Here is a 21,772-nt window from a genome sequence, read left to right as displayed (position 1 = left end):
AGTCTGTGTGTCACCAGACTCCAAAGAACATGTTTTGAATTTATTAAAAGCCTAATAGAAGTGGAATTCTGTCTTGTTTGGCAAAGACACTGTCACAGGGACACTTGCTGTTGGCTTCAGGACAGGAAATTCATGGCACTTTCTTTGTCCGGTCCACAAAAACACCACCACCGCTTCCCTCCCAACCAGCCCTTTGAGATAATTCCCCCCTTCTCCAGAGACTTCTCAAAACAAGTCTCCACGTCTGAAGCCTTGGGTTTCATTTCATAAACAGGATGTAAAACCCGAGTGCAAATCAGGATACTGTCATTGCCACATGGGCTGCAGTGCTTATCAGGAAAACCTTCGGAATATTCCCAAGCCCCTTTCTTCACAGAGATGAACCTAATTTTTCGACTAGGCATCTTCTAAGCAGGCACAAAATATAAACAAGAAGCAGCCAAACACCAGAATGCCAGCCAAAAGGTATATATTAGTCATGGCACAGCTAGGAAGGAAGGGAAGGGCAGAATCTGGTGCCTGTGCTGCTCCAGTTACCACATCTTTCTTACTTATTGCTCAATCCTTTAAAAGACACAAACATCATTCAGATAATCATCAATCTTACACATCAGTCTGTTTCTTCTACAGCACCTCTAACCATATACTTCTCTTCCAAACTGTTCCTCTTTCAAAATTTCAAGCCTATCTGTAGAAAAAGTTTGGTAAGGACTCTACTAATCATAGAGACATACTGCCTCACAAAGGGAAAAGAAAGTAATCTCACAGAATCATACAATGGCTTAGGTCAGAAGAGACCTCAAAGGCCATCCAGCTCCAAACCCTGCAGTGGGCTGGTTGCCACCCAGCAGATCAGCAGGCTGCTCAAGGGCCCATCCTGCTTGTCCCTGGGCACCTCCAGGGATGGAGCATTAACCTAGTAACACTATCTATGTGTCAGCTTAACAGATGAAGAGCAAGCACAAGAATGAAAAACAATCAAATCCCCCAAAGGCATTCAGCAGTCTGAACATCTCCATAAATGTAGATTTAATTTACTTATCCAAATCACAGAGGGGACATGACAGAGAAGACTTAAATGTGGATTCCCAGATTCAAATATACTAAATACTAAAAAAAAAAAGATACCTTTCTCTCAGAAACATACATGGCATAATACTAGTTAGCTTTAGGAATCTTTAAGAACCACATCCATTTGTTTTTCAGTTTACAGCCTGTAATTACCACAACAGTAAGAACATCTTTCTTATAAAACTGACTTTCTCTGAACATACTCACGATCCTGAGATCTGTGTTGGATGTAGATGGTTTGCAAAAGACTCCCCAACAAAACACCTGTTATATCATTTTCCCTGACATGAAGGCTAGCAGTTAAAGGCTGACTAGACAAGTATTTCCACAGGAAAATTACTTGGGTCACCACTATATATGAGATGACGTCTCTGCTAGATAAAAAATTACTTTCCCCAGCTATTAATACATTTGCAGTGTGAGAACACACACAAAAAATATCTTTTGTAAGAAAACTCACTTTGTTCCAACTTTTCTTCTGCAGTTTTGGGAGCTACTTTAAAAGAGTCCTATGTCTCTGTCTTCTTCACTCATTCTGGCACTTCTTGAATCCTTATGAATGATTTGCCAGCATTTTCTTTAACAGATAATGAATTATTCATCCTCAACCAGTGGCTTATAGCACAATGCTGGACACTCTCCACCTCAGTTACTGTCAAGCCTGACATTCATCCCTGCATTTCCAAGTCCTCCTCCACAGGTTCACACTCTTTGATTACCAATCATCTTAAGCCATGTAAATCCAGCAGAGACCATCTCGATTTCCAGGCAGTGAGCAGGAGGTGACTCTGAAGCAGAAATGCTGGATCTAAGTACACAAGACTTGAGAAATGTGTGTGTGAATTCTACCTGACACCACAGCTTAGCCATATTCCTGTCTGCAATCTAAACCTTCTACAATTCTTTTTTCTGATGTCTCAAGAAGTGCAACTCTGTTAAAAAAAACGCTGTGTCCATATTACAGTTATCTCTAAGTCAGACAGACATTTATTTAGATTTTATTAAGATAACTTCATCAAAAACACCATATAAAGAAAAAGTGATCAGAGGTTGTAGATGGTGGGTGGAAGATAGCAGTGAGTCACACTCACCATGAGGAAAAGCGCTGAGCCTATAAAAGCACTGCTAGTATGTCTGTGAAAAAACAGCTTTCTCCCCACAACAGCACTTCTGCAATAAGACCTGAGCATCCCAGAGGTCAAACCAACATTATTTGTTGTAACCCTGGGGGCAGGAGAAGGAAAGTTGCAAAGTTTTCAAGCTTTTAACCAGGGAGCTGTCAGTAAAGCTTTTTAATGCAGAAGAACCACCTTCTGGATCATCCAAAAACAGTTGCATGGTCTTACATCAACACAAATAACAAATAATAAGAATTGAACTCTTTTAACAGGGGATATTACAGGCAACAATCTTTTAAGAACAATGGGAATAAATGATCTGGAACTCAGTCTTTGAAGTTCATAGGCAAATGCTATTCACTGAGATATACAGTGCTTCTAAAGGGAGCAGGTAAAAGTCTCAGAGTATGTTTGAGTCCCCACCTCTCAGGTATTCTTACCTAAACTTTTTGCTTATTACATATCCACTGGAAAAAACTTCTCTGACTACATTTGCAAAACCATCTTCCAATTCTTTGTGTAAGTATTTACCAGCTTCCATTCTCTTCACTTTTGTTTTCTTCTTTCCTAGTAAATCAAACAGCATCTTTGTATAATGCAAGATATGTATTTAGCAATAGCTGCCTATTAAGGAGACTAACCAGGGAGAAAGAGCACTCAAACAAAAACAAATATCTCTGATATGAATGCATTTCCATTTCCAGACACTAAAACCAGCTTCTTACAGCTTTCATTTTAGACTTATTTTTGCAGAGATACAACTCCACAGACTCCAATGGAAATGACACAGTTTTACAGTGTTTTACAGTGAAATAACCACCTTCAGATAGATTTTGTAAGATATTTCCATACCCAAGAGAAGCATTTTACTTCAGCTCTCAGTAAGTCAATAAATTTGTCAACAAAAACAGATTTCAAAGCATTATTAGAAGCTTATTTCACAGCAACAAGGGCAAACATATTTATGTTCTGAAATAGAACACATGACCGACTGACTGACGGTTGTAGCAACATACTGTATCTGTGAATTACACTGCTCACAGGAACTGTGTTCAGGAATGTACAATGGAAGCAGGAGATAGGTTCAAGATGTCTCAGAGCAGACTGAATTACAGACAGATGTACGTAACAGCATGTCCAGTCAAAATGAATTAAAGCAGAAACGCACATCAGAAAATAGACTGAGATGACCAAATCATCCTGTTACAATTAACATACCTTGCAGGGACACCTGTGGCTTTCCAAGATAAGAAATCCGGAAGATCAAAGAAGTAGCCTGCCTTTTCCCAGCACGACTCTTGTAAGTTCTAACAAAAAAACATTAGAGAAATACAGATATTAGAGGCCAGACACGAACACATCCTTATTTCAATGGAAATTAAGAAAACTGTTCTGTGAAAATGGTAATTTTTCCAAATCCAATATTCTGATTTCTCTCTGTATTCCTGCATTACTCAGTTTGCAGTGATTTACTGACTGAAGAACTGAGTCCTTCTCCCACTATAAATTGATCATATGAGCTTCCCAAGAGGAGTTAATGGTGGTGCTTGGTTCAGATCAGTAATGTGGGATCTTTCAGTTCCTGTCAGCTGCTCAGTGTCAGAGGAAGCAGGCACAAAAATCAGTAGACAACTTACTTTAAAAACATTTGCTCAAAGAAGGCCTTACTTTCCAAAATAAACCATTTTATCTTTATTATTTCTAAATTTTGAGTACAGGAAGAAAACAAATACCTCTGTGAGCACAGAACAAAGCTTTACAATCTATTAGGCCAGTTGATCAACACAATTAAGAACCTGTAAAGCTTCCACTGAAGCTTAACCCTACCAAATTGCTTTAAAAACCTCCAACAGTCGTTTACATAACTGAAACAGTGGCTCATCTAAGAGTACATCCTAGGCAGGGTCTCAGGGGCACGGAGCCCTGTTAGGTGGCACAGTTTCAGCAAAAACACACATAGCACCTAGCAGGCTATGACAGAGCTGGAGAGGTACCCTAGAAATTATTTGGGGCATCATTTCTATACAAGAAATCTAGGAGGTAATTTGCTTGCTATACCATGTATTTTTTATTTCATATCCTACTATTGTCATCTACTCTTCAGAAGTTCAGGCAAAGACTCCTAAAATAGATTGCAGAAGCGGGGGGGGGGGGGGGGGGGGGGGGGGGCTTGAGAAGTATAAATCACTGAGAGTCTCAATAGCTTACTGAACAAAAAAAGAGCTATTATAACTTTTTAACATAAAACACATAAGCTTTGCATGCCTGTTCCAAACACGAGTGCTGTTTACCCACTAGATGTACATGGCTACTACTTCATAAAAAAATAACTTTTTCTGTGAAATGCAAAAGGTGCATCTTAGCTTAGCATACAGGTCATTCACCCTACTTCAATCATACAAATCATTCTGCATTGGTCTTTAAGAAGCAACAGAAGTAGATCAGCTATTAGTGTTAATCATAAAAGATATTAAATTAAGAACAACTGTGCCCTTTGAGCAAATCTGCTTTATCAGAGATACTCCCTGGGTCCTTATTCTATTACTTGAGGAATTCCCAAAAGCCACATGTTAGTGACATTAAAGTATTTTGTTTCATGAGCATCCAAATGATTCATTCTTTGCCATCTCCATGCTTTGTCATCACTAATTAGTAAAGAAAGACAAAAAAAACCCCATAGCATATCCTGATGCTTTTTCCAAACAAGTTTAAAAAAAAAGTCTCCATGTTTTTGACACTCACTAACAGTCAATTTAATTTATTTTTACTCATAGTCAGAAATCTGTGACCACATTAAAAGCACTGTGGAAAAGATCCGGGAACATTCCCAGTACTGTATTCATATCCCACATCTCAGCCAAACGCACTTCTAAAGCAACTCATTCAACCTTTCAACTGAGGGGTACCCCTGGATTCTTCTTTCTCTCAAAAACAAAACAATTGCAGAATCACATGGGTTGGAAGGGACCTCCAGGGATTGGGCCCAAACCTCTGCTAGAGTAGGAACCCTACAATAGATCGCACAGATAGACAACCAGCTGGGTCTTGAGTATCTCCATAGAAGGTCACTCCACAACCACTCTGGGCAACCAGAAAGTACAACACTTCTCAACAGTTATTCAGGAATATCTGGAGATTTTACAGTAACTGTGGGCAATGAGTTTAAGAATTATGAAGCACAGAATCTTTCAGTCTTCCTACACAAGAAGGATAGAAGTGAGAGTGAGAAGAACTGGTACAGGGATCAAGGAATGGATAGAGGATGCCATTTCTGCCAAGTCAAAAGATGATCATGAAGCCAGGCTGCACAGTTTTGTTATGCCAGCTGTTCACCTATGAGTCGCACTGAAATGTGGAACTTCACACAAGCTCTATTACTCAACAGGATTTTTCAGAGACACATAAGAGAAATGTTCTCCTTGAGAGCGACAAAGGAGCTTTCAGATTTGTACTGCAGTGCCTTATTGAGGTAGTCTATTTCTGTATTGGAAACTTCTGCTTTTACTAAGTATGTTATTTTCTTCTAAGATTAAGAGATCATCAGACATCTAATAGTAGTGAGAATGCTTTCTCCCCATACCACAAGTAAAATATATGTACAAACACCAAAACTTCCCTGACTTTCATAATTGCTAATATAGACTAAATCTGAATTGGAAAATATTAGATGTCATTACAGACAGCTTTTACATCCAAACTCTGTTGGCCACTGGATTAATTTAAAATGGGCTTGAAGTAAAACTTAATGAGTTAGCACAGAGCATTGGTCTGTATTTCATGGCTACTTATCAGTCAAAACCCACACATTCCCAAACCATCCCAAACTGGTGTGTGAGAAACCTAGATTAAAACCAGCAGGGACAGATGGAATCAGAAAGATGTTTTACCGTTTAGAGTGAAAAACAAAAAGTTGGTATGAGCATCCAAGTTCCATATCAGGTCAAGATCCAAGTCATCTGAAAATGAGATACACTCACTGAATAATAGTCTGCTTTTCCCAGTCCAACCTGAATTTTGAATCCCAATTTCCCAGGCAATCTATACGAACAGACTGAAGACAATACACACACTTGTGAGGATATAGGAAAAGTGATGTCCCACACCCTATTCCAACTCAAAGCAAGAACTTAGAACTTACATCTCCCACACTTCAGAACTAATGCCAAACCATGTGATAGAGCCCTTCTCAGACACCCAAGATAAGCCGTAGGCAGTATTAAAACCTTTGCTGGAGCCAAGGCTGCAAACCGATCAATTTTACAACTGTAAGCTGCACTCAGATAACTGGTAAAAAAGCCCCTTAAGGCCTCAACTGTGTTTTTGGGGCTGAGGGGCCACCTGAGAAAGTAAGCTGTAAGGATAAAGCTACTGTCAAAGGTGGGAAAGCAGTGCTTTGGTGCATCACACTGTCTCCACAGTCAAGATGCTGTCTTAGACATCTGCAGGCATTTCCAAATCCCTGAAGTAGCCTTGGCGTAGCACCAGAAGTCAGGCAAATATCATAGTCCAGGTCAGACATTGCCATGTGCATGACAGAAACACCAGCGTTATCAAAGGCTGAGTTGCTGGAGCTGTAAAAAGGGATGAAGGAAAAGCTGTGGGAATAAACCTCATCATATTGTAACAGAGTTGAGAGATTCTCAGAGGTGCAGGTGTTTCAAACATTCCAGCTGCTAATCCTTTTTGGTTTTTTAAGGCTATTTTGCTTGATTAGCAACTGCTATTAAAAGCCTAACTGAACAGTCCAAAGTACAATGCAAACATGTCCAAATTATGTATGGGTTTTGATAGCAAAAAGCTGTTAAAGCATTTATAAACAGCCCTTATCAAGAATTCAGTTTCAAACCCAGTAGCTTGTATTCTTTTTGCTAAATATGGAGTTGAGACTTCTTTTATTGGTAAAATCTTACCAGTTCTATTCAACAAAACAAACTCAGCTGCAAATTCAATAAGGGAGAGGACATGCATGAGCAAATATGCTGTTGCCAAGCTAACGCCCCTCCATAGTGAGAAAAATACATGTTTTAATTGTTTCTGCAAATTATCCCACTGGCTGATAAAGCTGCAAGTCATGGGTGTACAAAAACAAACTAAAAGAATGATGATGCATAAAAACGTGGCTGTAACTGAAGATGTGAATAGAAAGATCACTGAGAAACGTGCCATAAAAATATGAAGAAAATAAACTAAGAATTATCAATCTTAGTTATTAATTGCAAGGGACTTCATTTACTCTGTGACTTCTCACTCTAGGGAGGATCTTCTTTGCTATTTCTCACCATACTTAAATATGAGGCATGAAAACACACAATAGGAAAACTGCATTCCATCTGGGGACAGTTACCAAGCAAATACCTATTCCCAGTTCAGCGTGCTCCACCCATCTGGACTGTGCTACAGCATATGGGATGAATGTTTTTTAGAAATAGCTGATTTCTAATGCCATTAATATGACAAAAATGTAACAAGCATCCTCCTGTTTTGGCACAAGCCACAATTAAAACTCCAGCCAAAAATTAGTAAACAAGATTCTTTCTGCTACCTTGGGGGGGGGAAAATGCTAACAGATTAATTCTAGAGGAGAACCAACAGCCACCCCAGACTTTGCAAGATAATTCTAAAAACAACAGAAATCTAAGGAAATTCTAGCAAGGTAAGTGAATTACCTGGTTATTCTGAAAGATGCAGTAACTAAGGACTACTTTCTTTTTCACTCAAGTTTACATTTTCACTTATCTTACAGAGTTCAGGAAGACTTTGTCAGCATTATCTTTCAGCTGGTTTCTAAATATTTGTGAAAGGATAAGGATTCTTTTTTTTTTCAGCTTTATCTACAACATTCCACACTCTTAATTCAGCTGACAACATTCCAAATTCAAATGTGACTGTACCTACAGAAAGCAAATTTAAAAGATAAATCATGCATTCGTTTTGGTTTACACGTATTGCAGATTTAACAGTGGGCCCTCTCAGCACACAAGGGGCAAAGAAATCAAGTGCTGCTTTTAAGTGGGCCACTGATGTTAACAAGAAAGCCCCAGAAGCTAGCCAGCAGCTGCACTCAGTTGATCACTTACTGCAAAATGACCTACACACAAACTCCATGTGCAGTGCTGACTTTGCCATATGAGCACCTATCTTCAGTCACAGACATTAGGACCTCCAACTAATTTCATGTAGACCAGCCTCCAGATCCAGGGGATAAAGCGATACAGCAGCGTTCAAACTAAATTGAATGTAAGCTAATACAATTCAAACAAGAGATCACAAAGAAACCTATTCGATCCTCCTCAGTTTGGTTCCTTAATTTGAAATCAAAATTGGATAAAGTGAAATAATTAAATGAATAGAATATGCTCTGAAGCCTCTACTTTCTAGTTAGTTTTCTAACTAGAAACTAAAATGTAAAGAGATTAAAAGAGATGCACCGAATCAAATACTACATGGAAAAGAATATCAAGAAGAAGCTGGTGAGAATAACTTGTAATTCGGAAGAATAACTGCAACATCCCTCCACAAATAAACACAAGTCATTTATAACAGGAAAATTATAAGAGATAAAGACCAGTATCTACTTCTTGTATAATTAAGTCAGCTCACTCATCATGGTGAATGAGGTCATTTTTTCAGTTTAAATTCTAATAATAAGAGATGACAGAAAAGGAAAAGCACAGTTCGGTCACCCTCCCCCCTTTCTCCTTTCTTCTCATTGCTTCCAAAAATTCACAGTACATTTGATAAGTGATATTCTTTAGGAATACCTAAAATTGTTTTGATGAAAATTCAAGTAATAACAATTCCTTTCCAGAAACACAATGCCAGGTAATGATAGGGGAGATTTAGGGTAGCTGTTAGGAGGAAACTTGCCACTGAGAGGTTGGTGAGGTGCTAGAATAAAGCTGCAGATGCCCCATCCCTGAAGGTGATCAAGGTCAGGCTGGAAGAGGCTCTGGGCAACCAAATCTAGTGACTGATCTAGTGGGTGACAACCCTGCCTACAGCATGGGTTTGGTGCTCAGTGAGTGACCTTCGAGGTCCCTTCCAAACCAAGGCATTGCTCTGAACCTGGCAGAAAGTACCTTACATTTGGCCAAACATCAACAAGGAACATAAAAACTAGACTAGAGGAGGTTTTGAAAAATTCAAGTGGTGAACATTTTTCCTTTTCCATTTTCTGACAGTTATTGTTCAAAGTATGTATGTAATCCTGTAACGCAAAACACGAGAAAGAAGCGGAGTCCCACATTTTGAGCAGAGCAACTCCATCCTACATATGATCTACTTCCTAGAGACAACATGCAACTAAATTGTTCTGTTCCTTCTTGGAAAGCTGATAAGGCTCAAACTAGATTGCTCTGTGAGCAGCCAAAGACACCACACATTCCCTCACTGTTGGATGCAATGTCTCAAAGGCAGTACATCTGGCAAGGATACCAATGCTGAGACACTGCTGCTTTCACATCTCAGAAGTAGAACCTAAGCCCCTTTGAAGCATGTTCAGCTACAATATTTTAAACGTGTCCTGGAAGTATCCTAGCATTTAGTTATGGAGCTGTACACATTTGTCTCCTGTACTTTGCATATCTCTGAGCTCAACACTAAGGTCGAAGAACTTTGTTTCTGAAATCTCATTCTCAGGCTTTAACAAATAAAATGATATTAATCATTACTAAAAACACTACGCAATATTAAAGGTACTCACTTCCTTTAACCACAACAACTTAGGAGGCTGCATTTCCACAGACATCACTCCCCCAACATAGCTCAAAATCCTGTGTTGCGTCGCATTGATTCGGTTTACTTGACTGACTGCGCGATGATCCATCCACATAATAACATTCCTATTGTTCTGCCCTTTAGAAGACAACAAAACAAAGATTGTTTTAGGTCCTGTATAACTCCACCACAACACCCTACATCACTGGGCTGTAAGTTGCTTCACACTTCCACTTCTGCATAGAAAACTTAATTACTTAAATGTGCTCATAATTCACAGTAGATAGCTAAAGAGAAAATTCTGGCCAACTTTAAGGCATGCTGAAGGCTGAGAATGCCCTGAGACTGAAACTAGTCAGGTCAGTGAGAGTCCAACAACTGTGACAAGCTATGTTCTTGCAAAGTATGTTTCATGCAAAGAACCTGAACTACTTGACATGATACATATTTATTTTAAAACACAAAAAAAGCATTTGTAATTCCTAGTCCCCAAAATATGACAAAATCTGAGCATTTATGTTATAACTTGAAATGAACTTGGCCAGACAATTAACTAGAGAGTAATAGGGATTCTTCCTCCTCTTCTATTGTTAAGAGAAAACTACCCTAAATTCTTTCAAAAATACTTTCATTGGACTAGTTTACAAAAATATGTTTATTTTGGATATGGAAGGTAAAAGCATTCAGGAAGTCTGTGTGACACATCAGAACAAAAACCAAACAAAAACCAAAACACATTTTAATTAAATTAACCTACAAAAGACCTATTCAACAGGTGAGGAAATAATCCAAGTGACACTTCACATTACTCTCTTGCCAAATATGCTGCACACTCAACTCCACAGAAGAGCCACTCATGCATTTCAATCTTGAAAACATATTCCAAGGCAGGTCTATGAGGAATAACACCATGCTGAATATGGGTTCAAACACAATTTAACCTCTAAAACTACCCGAACTCAGATTAGCGCATGCCTAGTGTGACAATATTTTGTCTGTTCTCATCTTACATTTGATATCACTGTTCTTGAGGATATAAGACAGCAAAAAATGAGAACTGACTTTGACTCAGACCAAAATAGCCCCAGACATCATTAGATACTGAACAGATCAAAGACTCTCAAAATGAAAAATAAATAATCTTTCCTAAATTTAGCAAAGGACATTTTGGGGACAAAGCTGCTTTTTTGTTTTTGCTTTCCCTTTAGAAGGATAGGAGATGACAAATAAATATGAGAATAGAAAGGGTAAAACAACAAAATTGTGGTTATATAACTACCGAGTTAACAGACACCCAGTCATAAATGGGATTATGTGAGAAAAAAAAAATAAGGCTTCTGAAGCACCGACTTAAAAAGTAATAAACATTTCATTTTCTTTTTAGATAAAGGTACCAACCTGTTTCAGAGGTTTGGCAGTGTCCTAGACAAAGACAAGACACCAGTGTAATAAAATACACAAGCTCAACCTCCGGCTTGCAACTCCATGACAGAAGAAGCAGTTAGGGTGTACTAATGCTACATTTCTAGCATCCCTTTAGGCAGCGTGGACAGGAATTCACACACACAAGACAAGCCATGATTAGTAAAGTCAGAATGAGGATAAAACGTAAAAATTAGAAATGAGCAGAGACTTCTCTAAGAGGCAGTGCCTCTGACCCAGTATGAAGGAATTTGGTGTTAGGATGCCAAACATTTAGCAACTCATCTCACTTTTGTGCTGGAGTCCTACCTTGCGAGTTGACTGCCAAAGGTTGGAATTGTTTATCCAAGACAACAAGGGAGCACGTAGCATCAAATCCAACCCCTCGAATCTGGCTGGCATCAACACCACAGACGACTTTCTGCAATTATATAAAACATACACAAAGAAATCCATATATATGCTCTACCACATGAATCAGTGAGCACAGAAAACAAGTTACAAGTTAGAAATACAATCTCAAAGTACTAAAATATAGAGATTCAGTATTGCTTCATATCTCAACCTGAATGCTAATAAAAATGTAGCAAATTGTTAAAACTTGGTTTTCCAAACTGTGTCCAAAGGTACACAAAAAGCTCTCTAATAGGCTTTGAATCTTTCTAGCACTGTTATTTCTTTTCTAAAAGTTCTGCCGCATGTGAAACCTGGAGACAGGATTCGGGCTATGCATTTCCATCACTTACTTCACTGGTTTGCCACCTGCAAACTGAACGATCTTCTGGAACTGCTCTGGTAATATTGTGCTACAGTTTTTGTTACAAAACGAAGGGTCTCAAAAATAAATTGCTGTCAAGCTGGTCAAGCCCTAAAGCAGTGCTAATAGGTCTGTAATGCACCTCTTCAGGAACTCTGATATCAAGAGTTTGGAAAGCAGACTTTCAGAAAATAATCTGAAAAACTCATCACCCCCAAAAGATCTCTATTTCATGGCTTCAAGCAGCACGGGAGAAAAATATATAACTTCCACATGGATCAAGTGCTATGTGAAGTTGCAAGGCATCTAAGATGTAATGCAGTAATAAATTGCCATCTCACAGCAACAATAAAAGTATCATTATCTTAATTAGTACTGTAACGAAAGGCTTCAGACTTGCCACAGTGCCAATGTCTTACTGTCTTTGTAAAGCCAAAGTTCCAGAGACCATATTTTAACCACTAATATATAAGAGATTGCATTTAAAGAGTAAGAGAAAATTCACAAAGACAAAAATGAAATAACTCGCTCTGCCTGTAACATCAAGCTGCTTTCCCAGCCATTCCTGTCACACTACTCTTTTCCTTCCCCTGCCCTCACTGCTTGTCTCCTTCATCTCAGAGCACCTCTGCAGAGCCAGGCTCACTGATGTTTGAAAAGGCTGATCTGATCAATAGCAAGAGAATGAGGAAACTGCCCATCTGCAAATTACAAAGCATGCCATGAATATTTTAAAAAACAACCTTAGATCATGGTACAGGCTGTGCCTTTCCTATGGAGAATGAAATAGTCTGCATGTAGACGGCCAAGCAAGGTCAGTCATTTACTTTTACTACCAACATGTACAGTCTATCCTTGGATCCCTTATAATAAGGTTTGTTTCAGTCTATTTTTAAGCTTGATACTATCTACAAATACATAAAATTTATTTCAGTTTTATAACACCAGACAAATGTGGTTCACAGGTGATAGAGATCATATGAGGCACCATCCATAAAACAGACTGAACTTCTCTACAATAACTGCTCCCTTTTGGCTGCAGTGCAACACCATGCACACCTCTAAAGGTACGCATTATCATGTTCTGAGCAACCTTCACTCTTCAAAGAAACTAACCGTGGATAAAACATACAGCAGTGAAACAAAAATCCCTGATGTGAATCCCAAAGGCAGTGGTGAAGTCCTCCTTTAGACCTTACATAAAAAGGAAAGGCTTTCCTCCTCTTTTCAGTTATAACACTCGGGCCTTTTGCTCCTCACTTGGATAACAGACACTGTGAAGCTACATATCCTAAAGGTGCCTTGAATGTAGGAAGGTGGTTCCATGTTATACAGAAGCATGGCAGAATTGAACGTTAAAGGCCAGTAACTGAAAGATTTCCGACTTTCAAACTGTGAAGCACTGCTTGAAGCACATCTCCTTCATTTCTTTGTCTTCAGGTACCTTGGTGACTGCACAACAAGCAGCCCATATGTCAGCAGAGGATTGTTCATAGTGGTCTGGTTGAGGTTCCCAGATTTGTATTGGTTGTTCTGCGTGCATCACTACTGTCCCAAACTCGTCTACCAAAGCCGCACGAACACTTGCTGATCCAACATCAATTCCAACATAGTATTTCACCGATGCCTGCATCTTACTGTGCATTTTCAATAAAGCCTGTGAGGAAAAATAAACAAATAAACAAAGCTTAAGAAACAGATAAAATGACAAGCAACTCTTCACATAGCATTTTTCAATTAATTCGAGTTTTCAGGTCTTGCATAAGTTGTTCTGGTTTTATCTCCAATGTTTATAGCTGGCTCTAGAAAACCTGAGGGGGTTGGACTGGATGATGTCCAGAGGTCCCTTTCAACCCCTAGGGTTCTCTTATTCTGATTGCATCTAAGTTGCACTGCACAGAAGTTCCTGAAAAGCACAGTGTAAATTTGCATGTAAGAGTATGCATGCTCTGATAAAGCTCATGCACACACACAACCAAGGGACTGAGCAGCAGTCATACACCATCATCTCTGCATAAGAGGAAAAAGAAGGAAGGATGCAGGGAGCAAAGGAAAAGATATGAATTCAAACTCAGCCATAACTGGGAGCTGATGCCTTGCACATTCAACCCAGAGACTCTTGAGTTTTCCTGAATTCTGCTGCTAAGAAGCAGTAAATTGGATTCCCTTGTGAAAAAAAAAAAACAGGAAGTAACACCACAGCCATGTCAATGCATCGATGCAAACAAATTAGACTCCTGAAGCAGCAAAAGAGGTTGTGTGCCTGGCTCCACTGAGCTCTAACTGAAGCAAGATGAAGAGGCAGGAACCGATGCCTCCCATGTAGCCAACAAGGCAAGGAGTGGCAAATCACCGCTGGACGAGACAGTGAGTCAGGCTGAATTCTGCAGAGTCTGAAAACTGTTTGCTCCTCCCCCCACAAAGTGGTGTGATACTGAGAATTAAGATAGCTGAGCAGTAACCTGGCACATCCTACCCAACTTCGAGCCTTGCAAGGAAAAGAAAAAAAACAACTGAAAAATAAACTGCTTAGGTTTCTAAGAGCCACCCAGTAGGAATCCACATGAGCTTAAGGACTTAGAAAATAATTTGCTGAAATTACTTCATTAAGTTATAAGAACATCCCAGGAAATGGGTGCCCAGTTACTGGCAACCTAAAAGAACAAAGTGAGCCTAAATTGATTGATTTCATTATTCACGAGTTGCTTACTTCAATGCATCACATTTAAATAAATGACATTTTATATAGTGACAAATGCACTGTTCTTAATTCCTAAGCTTGCCCTTAATTAATAGTTAACATTAACATTTAATCAATCTGGGAAATGCTAATTAAGAGCTGATACAAAGTATTTGATGGGTCACACAAGCACCACGTCAGTGCTTGTATGAATCTCCTACCAAAACTCTGAAGCAAACAAAACTCAGCTGGCGTTTTGAGAAAAGGAAAATATCAATTATCATTTACAGAGCAACAAAACAACCGTACCTGAAACCAGGCCAGCTATCCCAAACAAGTGACCTGGATGACATCTGTATGTAAAAGACTGGTTGTTTAGGGAGGAAGGGGAAGGATTCTGAAAGTACTGCTTAGCAGGACAATAAGGTTGTTCACATTTCAAATTAAACCTATATATGATTTTTTTGGCAATAACCAATTTTACTGGCTCAGTATATGCAAAGAATGATAGAAAAAGCATTGGAACCCCAAAGTCTTAGTCCTCCTTCTACCTTCACACAATGACAGCTGATCATACAGCCAAGGCAACAGCACTGCATTTTAGAAGTAACGTTGTACACCAAAGCTCCTATCACACAGCATTCTGCACACACAATGGTGGGGTCACTGGAGCAAGTTGTACACATCATTGGCTTTAAAAAAATAACAGAAACTAGATTTAAAATATATATCTATCAAAGCAAGAGGGTACGCTTCAGTACTGATAGAAACCCAAGCTACTCTCCTTCACCATCCTGATTCTGTATGGTAGATTAGGTGCAATACACACTAATCTTGCTAAGCAAGGTCATCTGCTCAAGAGATGAGCAATCAGCTAAAAATAATGGTATGCCATGAGGCTAACACCTAGGAACACTGGCAAGAAAGCTTGCTTTATTTGCTTGGCCCTGGCTCTATGACCTGGTTAGGCTGACAAAAGCTAACGCCTCCGACAAGAAGAGGACAGTCCTCCTGCTACCAGTGATTAATACTGCATCTGTCAGCTGGGAAACTTACAGCTTTCTGCATCTTCCTCCTAGCCCCCAGTTGTAAAAAGAGTTCTAAAACATTCTTATCAACAGATGATGTTCGCTTTAATTTTGCACTCAGCCTCCCCAGAGCTGAAAAGCCTGGCTGTAGGTGCTGCTACTTGCTAAAAGGCTTACTGTAAGGAAGAAATTGCATGGAGCCATCCCTGCTGCTATCTCATGCATTTCCCAGTTCTCCCCTAGTTTGGCACTGCCTGCAGCTGCTGACTCATAAGAAGAGACTAAGCCACAAGTTGCAAAGCTGATTTCATTTTTTTTTTTTTTTTTTTTTTTAACATAAGCCAATCTTTCTTGCTTTTCACAAACAGCAAAAGGAATACTTCACTTGATATCCTGCCTTCTCACACACAGCTCTACTCTCAACTACTTCCCCTCCCTGCAGGGCAGCACTGATGTTAGCTTATTAGTGTATTCTGCTGGTTAGAGAACAAATTTAACAGATGTTAAAGAATTAAGCTCACAGTACCTCCTACTCAGCACTTATAATTATAGCTTTGCATTGGATTCTTCCCACAAACATTTGAGATCTGGAATGCAATCAACCAATGTAATGTTTACTCTTTTCTCCTTACTAAGCAACCAGGATGCACACATGTGAGTGAGCGTGCAGCACACCAAGTTCATCTGTGTGCTCAAGCAGCATCTATCAGTTTACCAATATCCCTTGTTTTATTTCTGCAAAAGTATGTGGCAGATCTAAAAAGCAAACACAGCAGACCTATTTAAAACTGTATTTCTCTGAGCAAAAATCACCTATCATTATAAAGAAATCTTTTGCAATCTTACAGGAAAAGGCTAAAAGTAAAAGTAAGCGTTTCCTCAAGTACAGCAAGCAGCCAATGCTGTTCTAAGTATGGGGTCTCTTAAAAAGGATTTGATCTGCTTGCAAAAACATCAGTGGATTCCAAGGGCTTTTCTGGAATGCTACTCACATTCCACAAGAAGCACTGTCACCTCCAGGTCATAAGTGTCACCAACAAGGAACTCTGCCTAGAGGTGCTTCTTGAGGACCTCAGAACTCAATAATGAGGCTGGCTGAAAATATTTAGCCTAAGTACTTCATTAGGAATTTGAAGATGAATGTTCTTATTCTGAACATTCCTTCTGTACAGGAGGAGACTCCAAATTACAAGTGAAGAAATGGACCTGCGGGCTGGAAGCAGCTCTCTCCAGCTCTTCTGCCTCCAGCACAAACGTCCTGTTTTGGAATCTGGACACCAACATTTATTGCCATGCGTGAAGGAAATTTTGTTTTGCAGTAAAACTCCACGTTGCATTTTTTATCTATTGGAATCTTTGCCTACAGTTTCTGCAGTCAGTATAAGAGGGGGAAAAAAGAACCAGGAAAGCAGTTAAAGACAGAAGTCCTGAAAATGAACAGTCACAGGTCAACACCTTGAGCACAATATTCCTAAAAACACAACAAACTATTCGATGCACAAATAACGCATGTCTGTGCAGCAGAGTAGTGATGTGTAGGACATAGCTGGCAAACTCCTGCAGCCATGAAAAAAGGGCCCCTAGAACTTCAATCCAGCTTTTCCTGCCTGCTGCAGAATGGGGCCTCATATGTACAAGTTATTATTTGAGCTCGCAAACAGAAAGAGAGAAAAACAACAAGCTTAAAAAGTCATCTCCAGTTTTACTATTTACTATGTTATTGTCTAGGAGCAAACTGCTAATGCAGGACAAGCCAAATCTAGCACTGAAAAAGTAACGGTCTCTTTCTTTGCAAATCACAGCAGGGACAGAATGCCATTCACACAAGAGTTTAGGATCAAAGAGCTGCAGCATATGATAAATATTGATATGGCCCATTAAATAATAGTCTACATAAATATTATCCAAAATGCTGGAAATCACTGACTTCCCAGTTTATCCTTAAACAAATGTGCTAGTTTTCCTACATAGGCAATGAAAAAAAAGTGGGGTGTCATTTGCAATAATATTGGTGTTGTCTGTTTGTTTTTTTAAAGACAGAACCTCCTTAAGATTGTTTAGATTAAATTAAAAAGACTAAGTACTAAGCAAACAGGTGAGCGTTCATTACAACTGCTAAATCGCATTTGCCCTACCTTATTTCATGGTTATCAGCCTGCAGGACATACCTTTCTGTTAGAGCTACAGGACCGGAGGGCTGCACACACACACACACACACGCAGGCTGAAGCTCAGCAGAAGTATTTCTCAGCTGCAAGTATGGCTTACGTGGTTTCATGAGATGAAATAAAAGGAATTGTGAAGGACTGGCATGTCTCCTTTAAACTTTGATCTTTGGAACGCTGCAGGCTGCCCAGACCCAGAGATCATGGGTAAACAGTATGTTTTTAGTAGTGCAGCTGTGCTTTTCTATGGATTACTGGGAAAAAGATTAACAGGCTCAAATTAGGTTTCATAATCTTAGTGTGAAAAGATCTGAATATGTTAAATAAAAGGTGTTTGTCAGTTGTAGAAAGGAGATAAAATGAAAAAAGCATTTTTGACATTACATATGAAATTCAATACTGCTGCCTTTCTACTCAGGTTCCAGTAAGCTAACAGAGCTGGTGGTAGAAGAGTGGCAATCACTGCTTGAATGTTCCTTTTCCAAGATCGTTAATTCCTGTGTGGATGTGAAGAGACAAAGAAGGTACATTTCTGTGGGAAAGCGAGAGCAGATTGAAATGCTGAAGGCCAGTATTAATATAGAAAATACCCTTCAATGCCCAAGGGACTGTGCTATAGCTATCAACAAGCACTGATCTTTTCTGCTTTCCAACAGCAAACGAAACAAAAACAAGGAGCAACAGCACAGCACGCCTCACCTCCCCTTCCTCTTCTCCAAATGAGGCATACATGAGGGAGATCTCTGAGATTTCAGAACTGGAGGATAATCAACTGGAGCGAATGAAAGCACGCTGGAAGAAGTACATCAATCACTGCCTCCTTCACAGTAAACCAAATATTCTCCATCAGCTATCCATTCCCCAGTAAACACTGCAGAGCCTTTTCACACCCTAAAACAAGGGGAAGCAGCTGAACATAGTGAACCAAGTCCCACAATGCTCAGATTGTTCCCCCAAAGCTTTGCTACTTGCCCTGCCCCCAGCGCTGTAACATCATCTCAATAAATCCTACCACAGGTCTGGAAATATTCTACTACTTTCTAGTATCTGCTTTTTTCCCTGCTATAAATTATTCACTATGTACTAATCTTCTGTAATGTCTCTCCATATCTTTTTTTTCCCCTCTCTGTGTCCAAGACAGAACCATTACTTCATCACTACCTTCTGCCCTCTAATTCTGTCTTTTGTATTTTAAATACTTTCTAGCCAAACCACTTTCACCTACTCTGACAAAAAGCACATTGTGTCCCGATTCATCCTCACGCAACTTCACAGACCACACCAAGCCAAGTCACTTGAAACAACAAAGGAACACGCAGCAGAAAAATAAAAATGACTAAGCAAATTATTCCAATAAATCAAGACCAAAATTCATTTATTTTCAGTTCCTACTGCCTACCTAGAGATCTCTCACAAACAGCAGAAAGATGTCAGCATGACCGCTGTCAGCAAATATCGAGCTCATAGATGTTCAACAGCGTTGTTGTTTGTCTTTAGAATCTGCTCTATTCCAGATTTGCACTAACACAGAGAAGTGATTCTGCCCTTCCAGTTCCACTCTTGAGCTTACGCTAGAAGATACAGTCCATATTGTCACTGACCAAATAAGAGCAATAGCATGCTGAACCCTGCACAGAGGTGCTGTGCAGGAGCACTGAAGTGCCTGTGAAAGATCAAGGTCTTCAAAATATGGGCAATTCGTGTCATTTGGACCTTTAGGAGTGTCTGCACAGAGGAATCCAGCCTGCAGAGGACTAAAGGCTGCTGCTCATCCTTGTCTTCTCTGGAAGGCAGCTTGGGGCTCCCACAGCTGCAGTGCACCCTGAGAGGCCCTTCACTGCAACCACCAGAGACAACGCTGCAGGATGCCTCGCCAATTCCCGGCTCGCAGCCACAGGCAGGCAGAACACTGACTAGTTCTCCCACTCCAAGATTTTTCCATTTGACAGTGGTAAACCTGCTCCACTTCTTCCCCAGCTTGCAGCTACGCCTCACAAAAGCAGTCAGTTCAACCCTCTGCTCTGCTGCTCGTCCAACTGCAGGAACAGCAGGAAGCAGCTGCCGCCGGGAGCTCTCAGGAAAAAGGAAGGCCAAGCAAAGAACCACAAGTACATTTAAATTAGAGATGAAGAGTGAAGGCACAATCTACTAGGGAAATCCAGCAGCTCCAACTCACTGGGGTTATCTTGACCCTGCCTGGACAGGGCATCACTTCAAAAGCAGGGTCAGATCCTGCATCCACTGAAGTGGCAAAACTCCCGAATTAGCAGTTGATGATTAGACTCCTGATACTTGTGAACATCACAGGTGCGCTCTCAAGCTGCAGGATTTGAACACTTGCCATAACCTACAATTTGTCAAACAGAGGAAACGTTCATCAGCCCATGCCAAGACACAGTTCTTATGCTGGAAAACCTAAGGAATTAGGAGGGTATAGAGCTGCACCCTTTCTTCTCCACACCCTGAACTACAATCATACAACACACGCACACCAACTTACATAGATCACTCTCTCCTTGACACTGCAGCTGCATGCATCTCTGAAGGCTGTTCTAATGATCTGGCAATCAGGCACGTCCCAAATGACACTGCAGAATGCTCTGGAAGAAGACATTGTTGTTTACGTTGACCGTGAGGGGAAAAAGCACCATCTGGCTATTGTAGAAATTGTAGCTGTAACAGCTTCACGACTAGATGAAAAGAGGCAACAAGCTCCGAAACAACTGACAGATCCAAGTGGTTGGATCCATTCACTTATTAATGTAAGGCTAAGGAAGACCCTTCTTATTCATGTCCATCACTCTAACCTAACCCAGGCTGGGCAGGTAGAACAGCACCAGTTCACTGGCTGTAAAAGTACCAGGTTCCTATGGCATGACTTCTGTGGAGATTTTTCTTCCTTATTTTACATTAAAACAGAAATGAAGAAAATAACAGTCACATAGGAAAACATCTCTAGCATAACATTACAGTCTGCATAAATTGTGAAATACAACTCGGAGTAAAAGACAATTCAAAAGGCAAGGACAGCTCCTGTAGCCATACATTCTCCAGCTTTAAACTGCATTCTGGAACAAACAAGCCTTGCTATCATGAGCTTCAATGCAGTTACATAAGCTTACCTGGGTAAGTGAAGTTATTATGCTACTGTAGATATCAAGTTAGTCAGCTTTAGGTTAGTGCTGATACTGTAACTTTTCACACTGGCAGTGTTCAGTGCTCTGAAGGACAAACTTGGCCCTAGCTGTGCAATTACGTATCAGCACATCAGGATAAAAATAATTTGTTCTGAGTTCATAGCTTTACAAAATGACAAAACATCAAAATTAGCATTTTGGCTGAAATCCACTGCATTTCCCATCAAGGCTTACACATTTAAGCAACATCTGAACCAACCGTCTATAATTACTCCTGGCAGATCCTGGAACACTTAGGCCAGTAGGTAGATGCAATAGTGAAATCAATTTTTAAAGACACGCCGTAAACCACTTCTATTAAAACACTCAGCCCAGGAGCAAACACATCTATTAGCTGAATACAGGGTTTATCATACAGCATTTGTTCACTCTTCCATGGTAAGAGCATGGAAAGAAAGACAGTCGTAGGTAATCTGTCACTTTAAAATTACACTTTGGTCTACAACACGAAAAACACTGCCTTGAAGCTCCTCTCACAAACACCCATGAGCAAGTGAGGCTGTGCATTAGGCTAGAAGAAATACATTAATCAGATATCTAGATATAGCATATAACATGTCTACATCCACTTCTTTTGTTAAGAATAACATCCGTTCATCTGAATACAGTGAGTTATCT

At 39.9% G+C, this 21,772-nt stretch overlaps 1 protein-coding gene across 16 annotated transcripts in view; it reads right to left on the bottom strand.

Moving 5' to 3' along the window:
• The window catches only part of FGGY (FGGY carbohydrate kinase domain containing), a 273,209-nt gene that overhangs the window by 91,907 nt on the left and 159,530 nt on the right, over positions 1 to 21,772 (bottom strand). For 10 of the 16 annotated variants that reach the window (XM_072343863.1, XM_072343861.1, XM_072343872.1 and 7 more), the window contains 5 exons: positions 20,458 to 20,557; positions 13,529 to 13,741; positions 11,637 to 11,748; positions 9,892 to 10,043; positions 3,408 to 3,496 (listed from right to left, as the gene is read on the bottom strand). In XM_072343863.1, the coding sequence (XP_072199964.1) occupies positions 3,408 to 3,496; positions 9,892 to 10,043; positions 11,637 to 11,748; positions 13,529 to 13,741; positions 20,458 to 20,557 (666 nt within the window). Of the gene's footprint in view, positions 1 to 3,407; positions 3,497 to 9,891; positions 10,044 to 11,636; positions 11,749 to 13,200; positions 13,463 to 13,528; positions 13,742 to 20,457; positions 20,558 to 21,772 lie in introns of those variants that run through there. The other 6 variants (XM_072343867.1, XM_072343865.1, XM_072343869.1 and 3 more) reach the window with 2 other exon arrangements.

The sequence above is a fragment of the Excalfactoria chinensis genome, chromosome 8 (assembly GCF_039878825.1).
Source record: "Excalfactoria chinensis isolate bCotChi1 chromosome 8, bCotChi1.hap2, whole genome shotgun sequence".
Taxonomy (NCBI): Eukaryota; Metazoa; Chordata; class Aves; order Galliformes; family Phasianidae; genus Excalfactoria; species Excalfactoria chinensis.
Note: the sequence above shows the minus strand (reverse complement) of the source record. Positions and strands in the feature narration are given on the sequence as shown.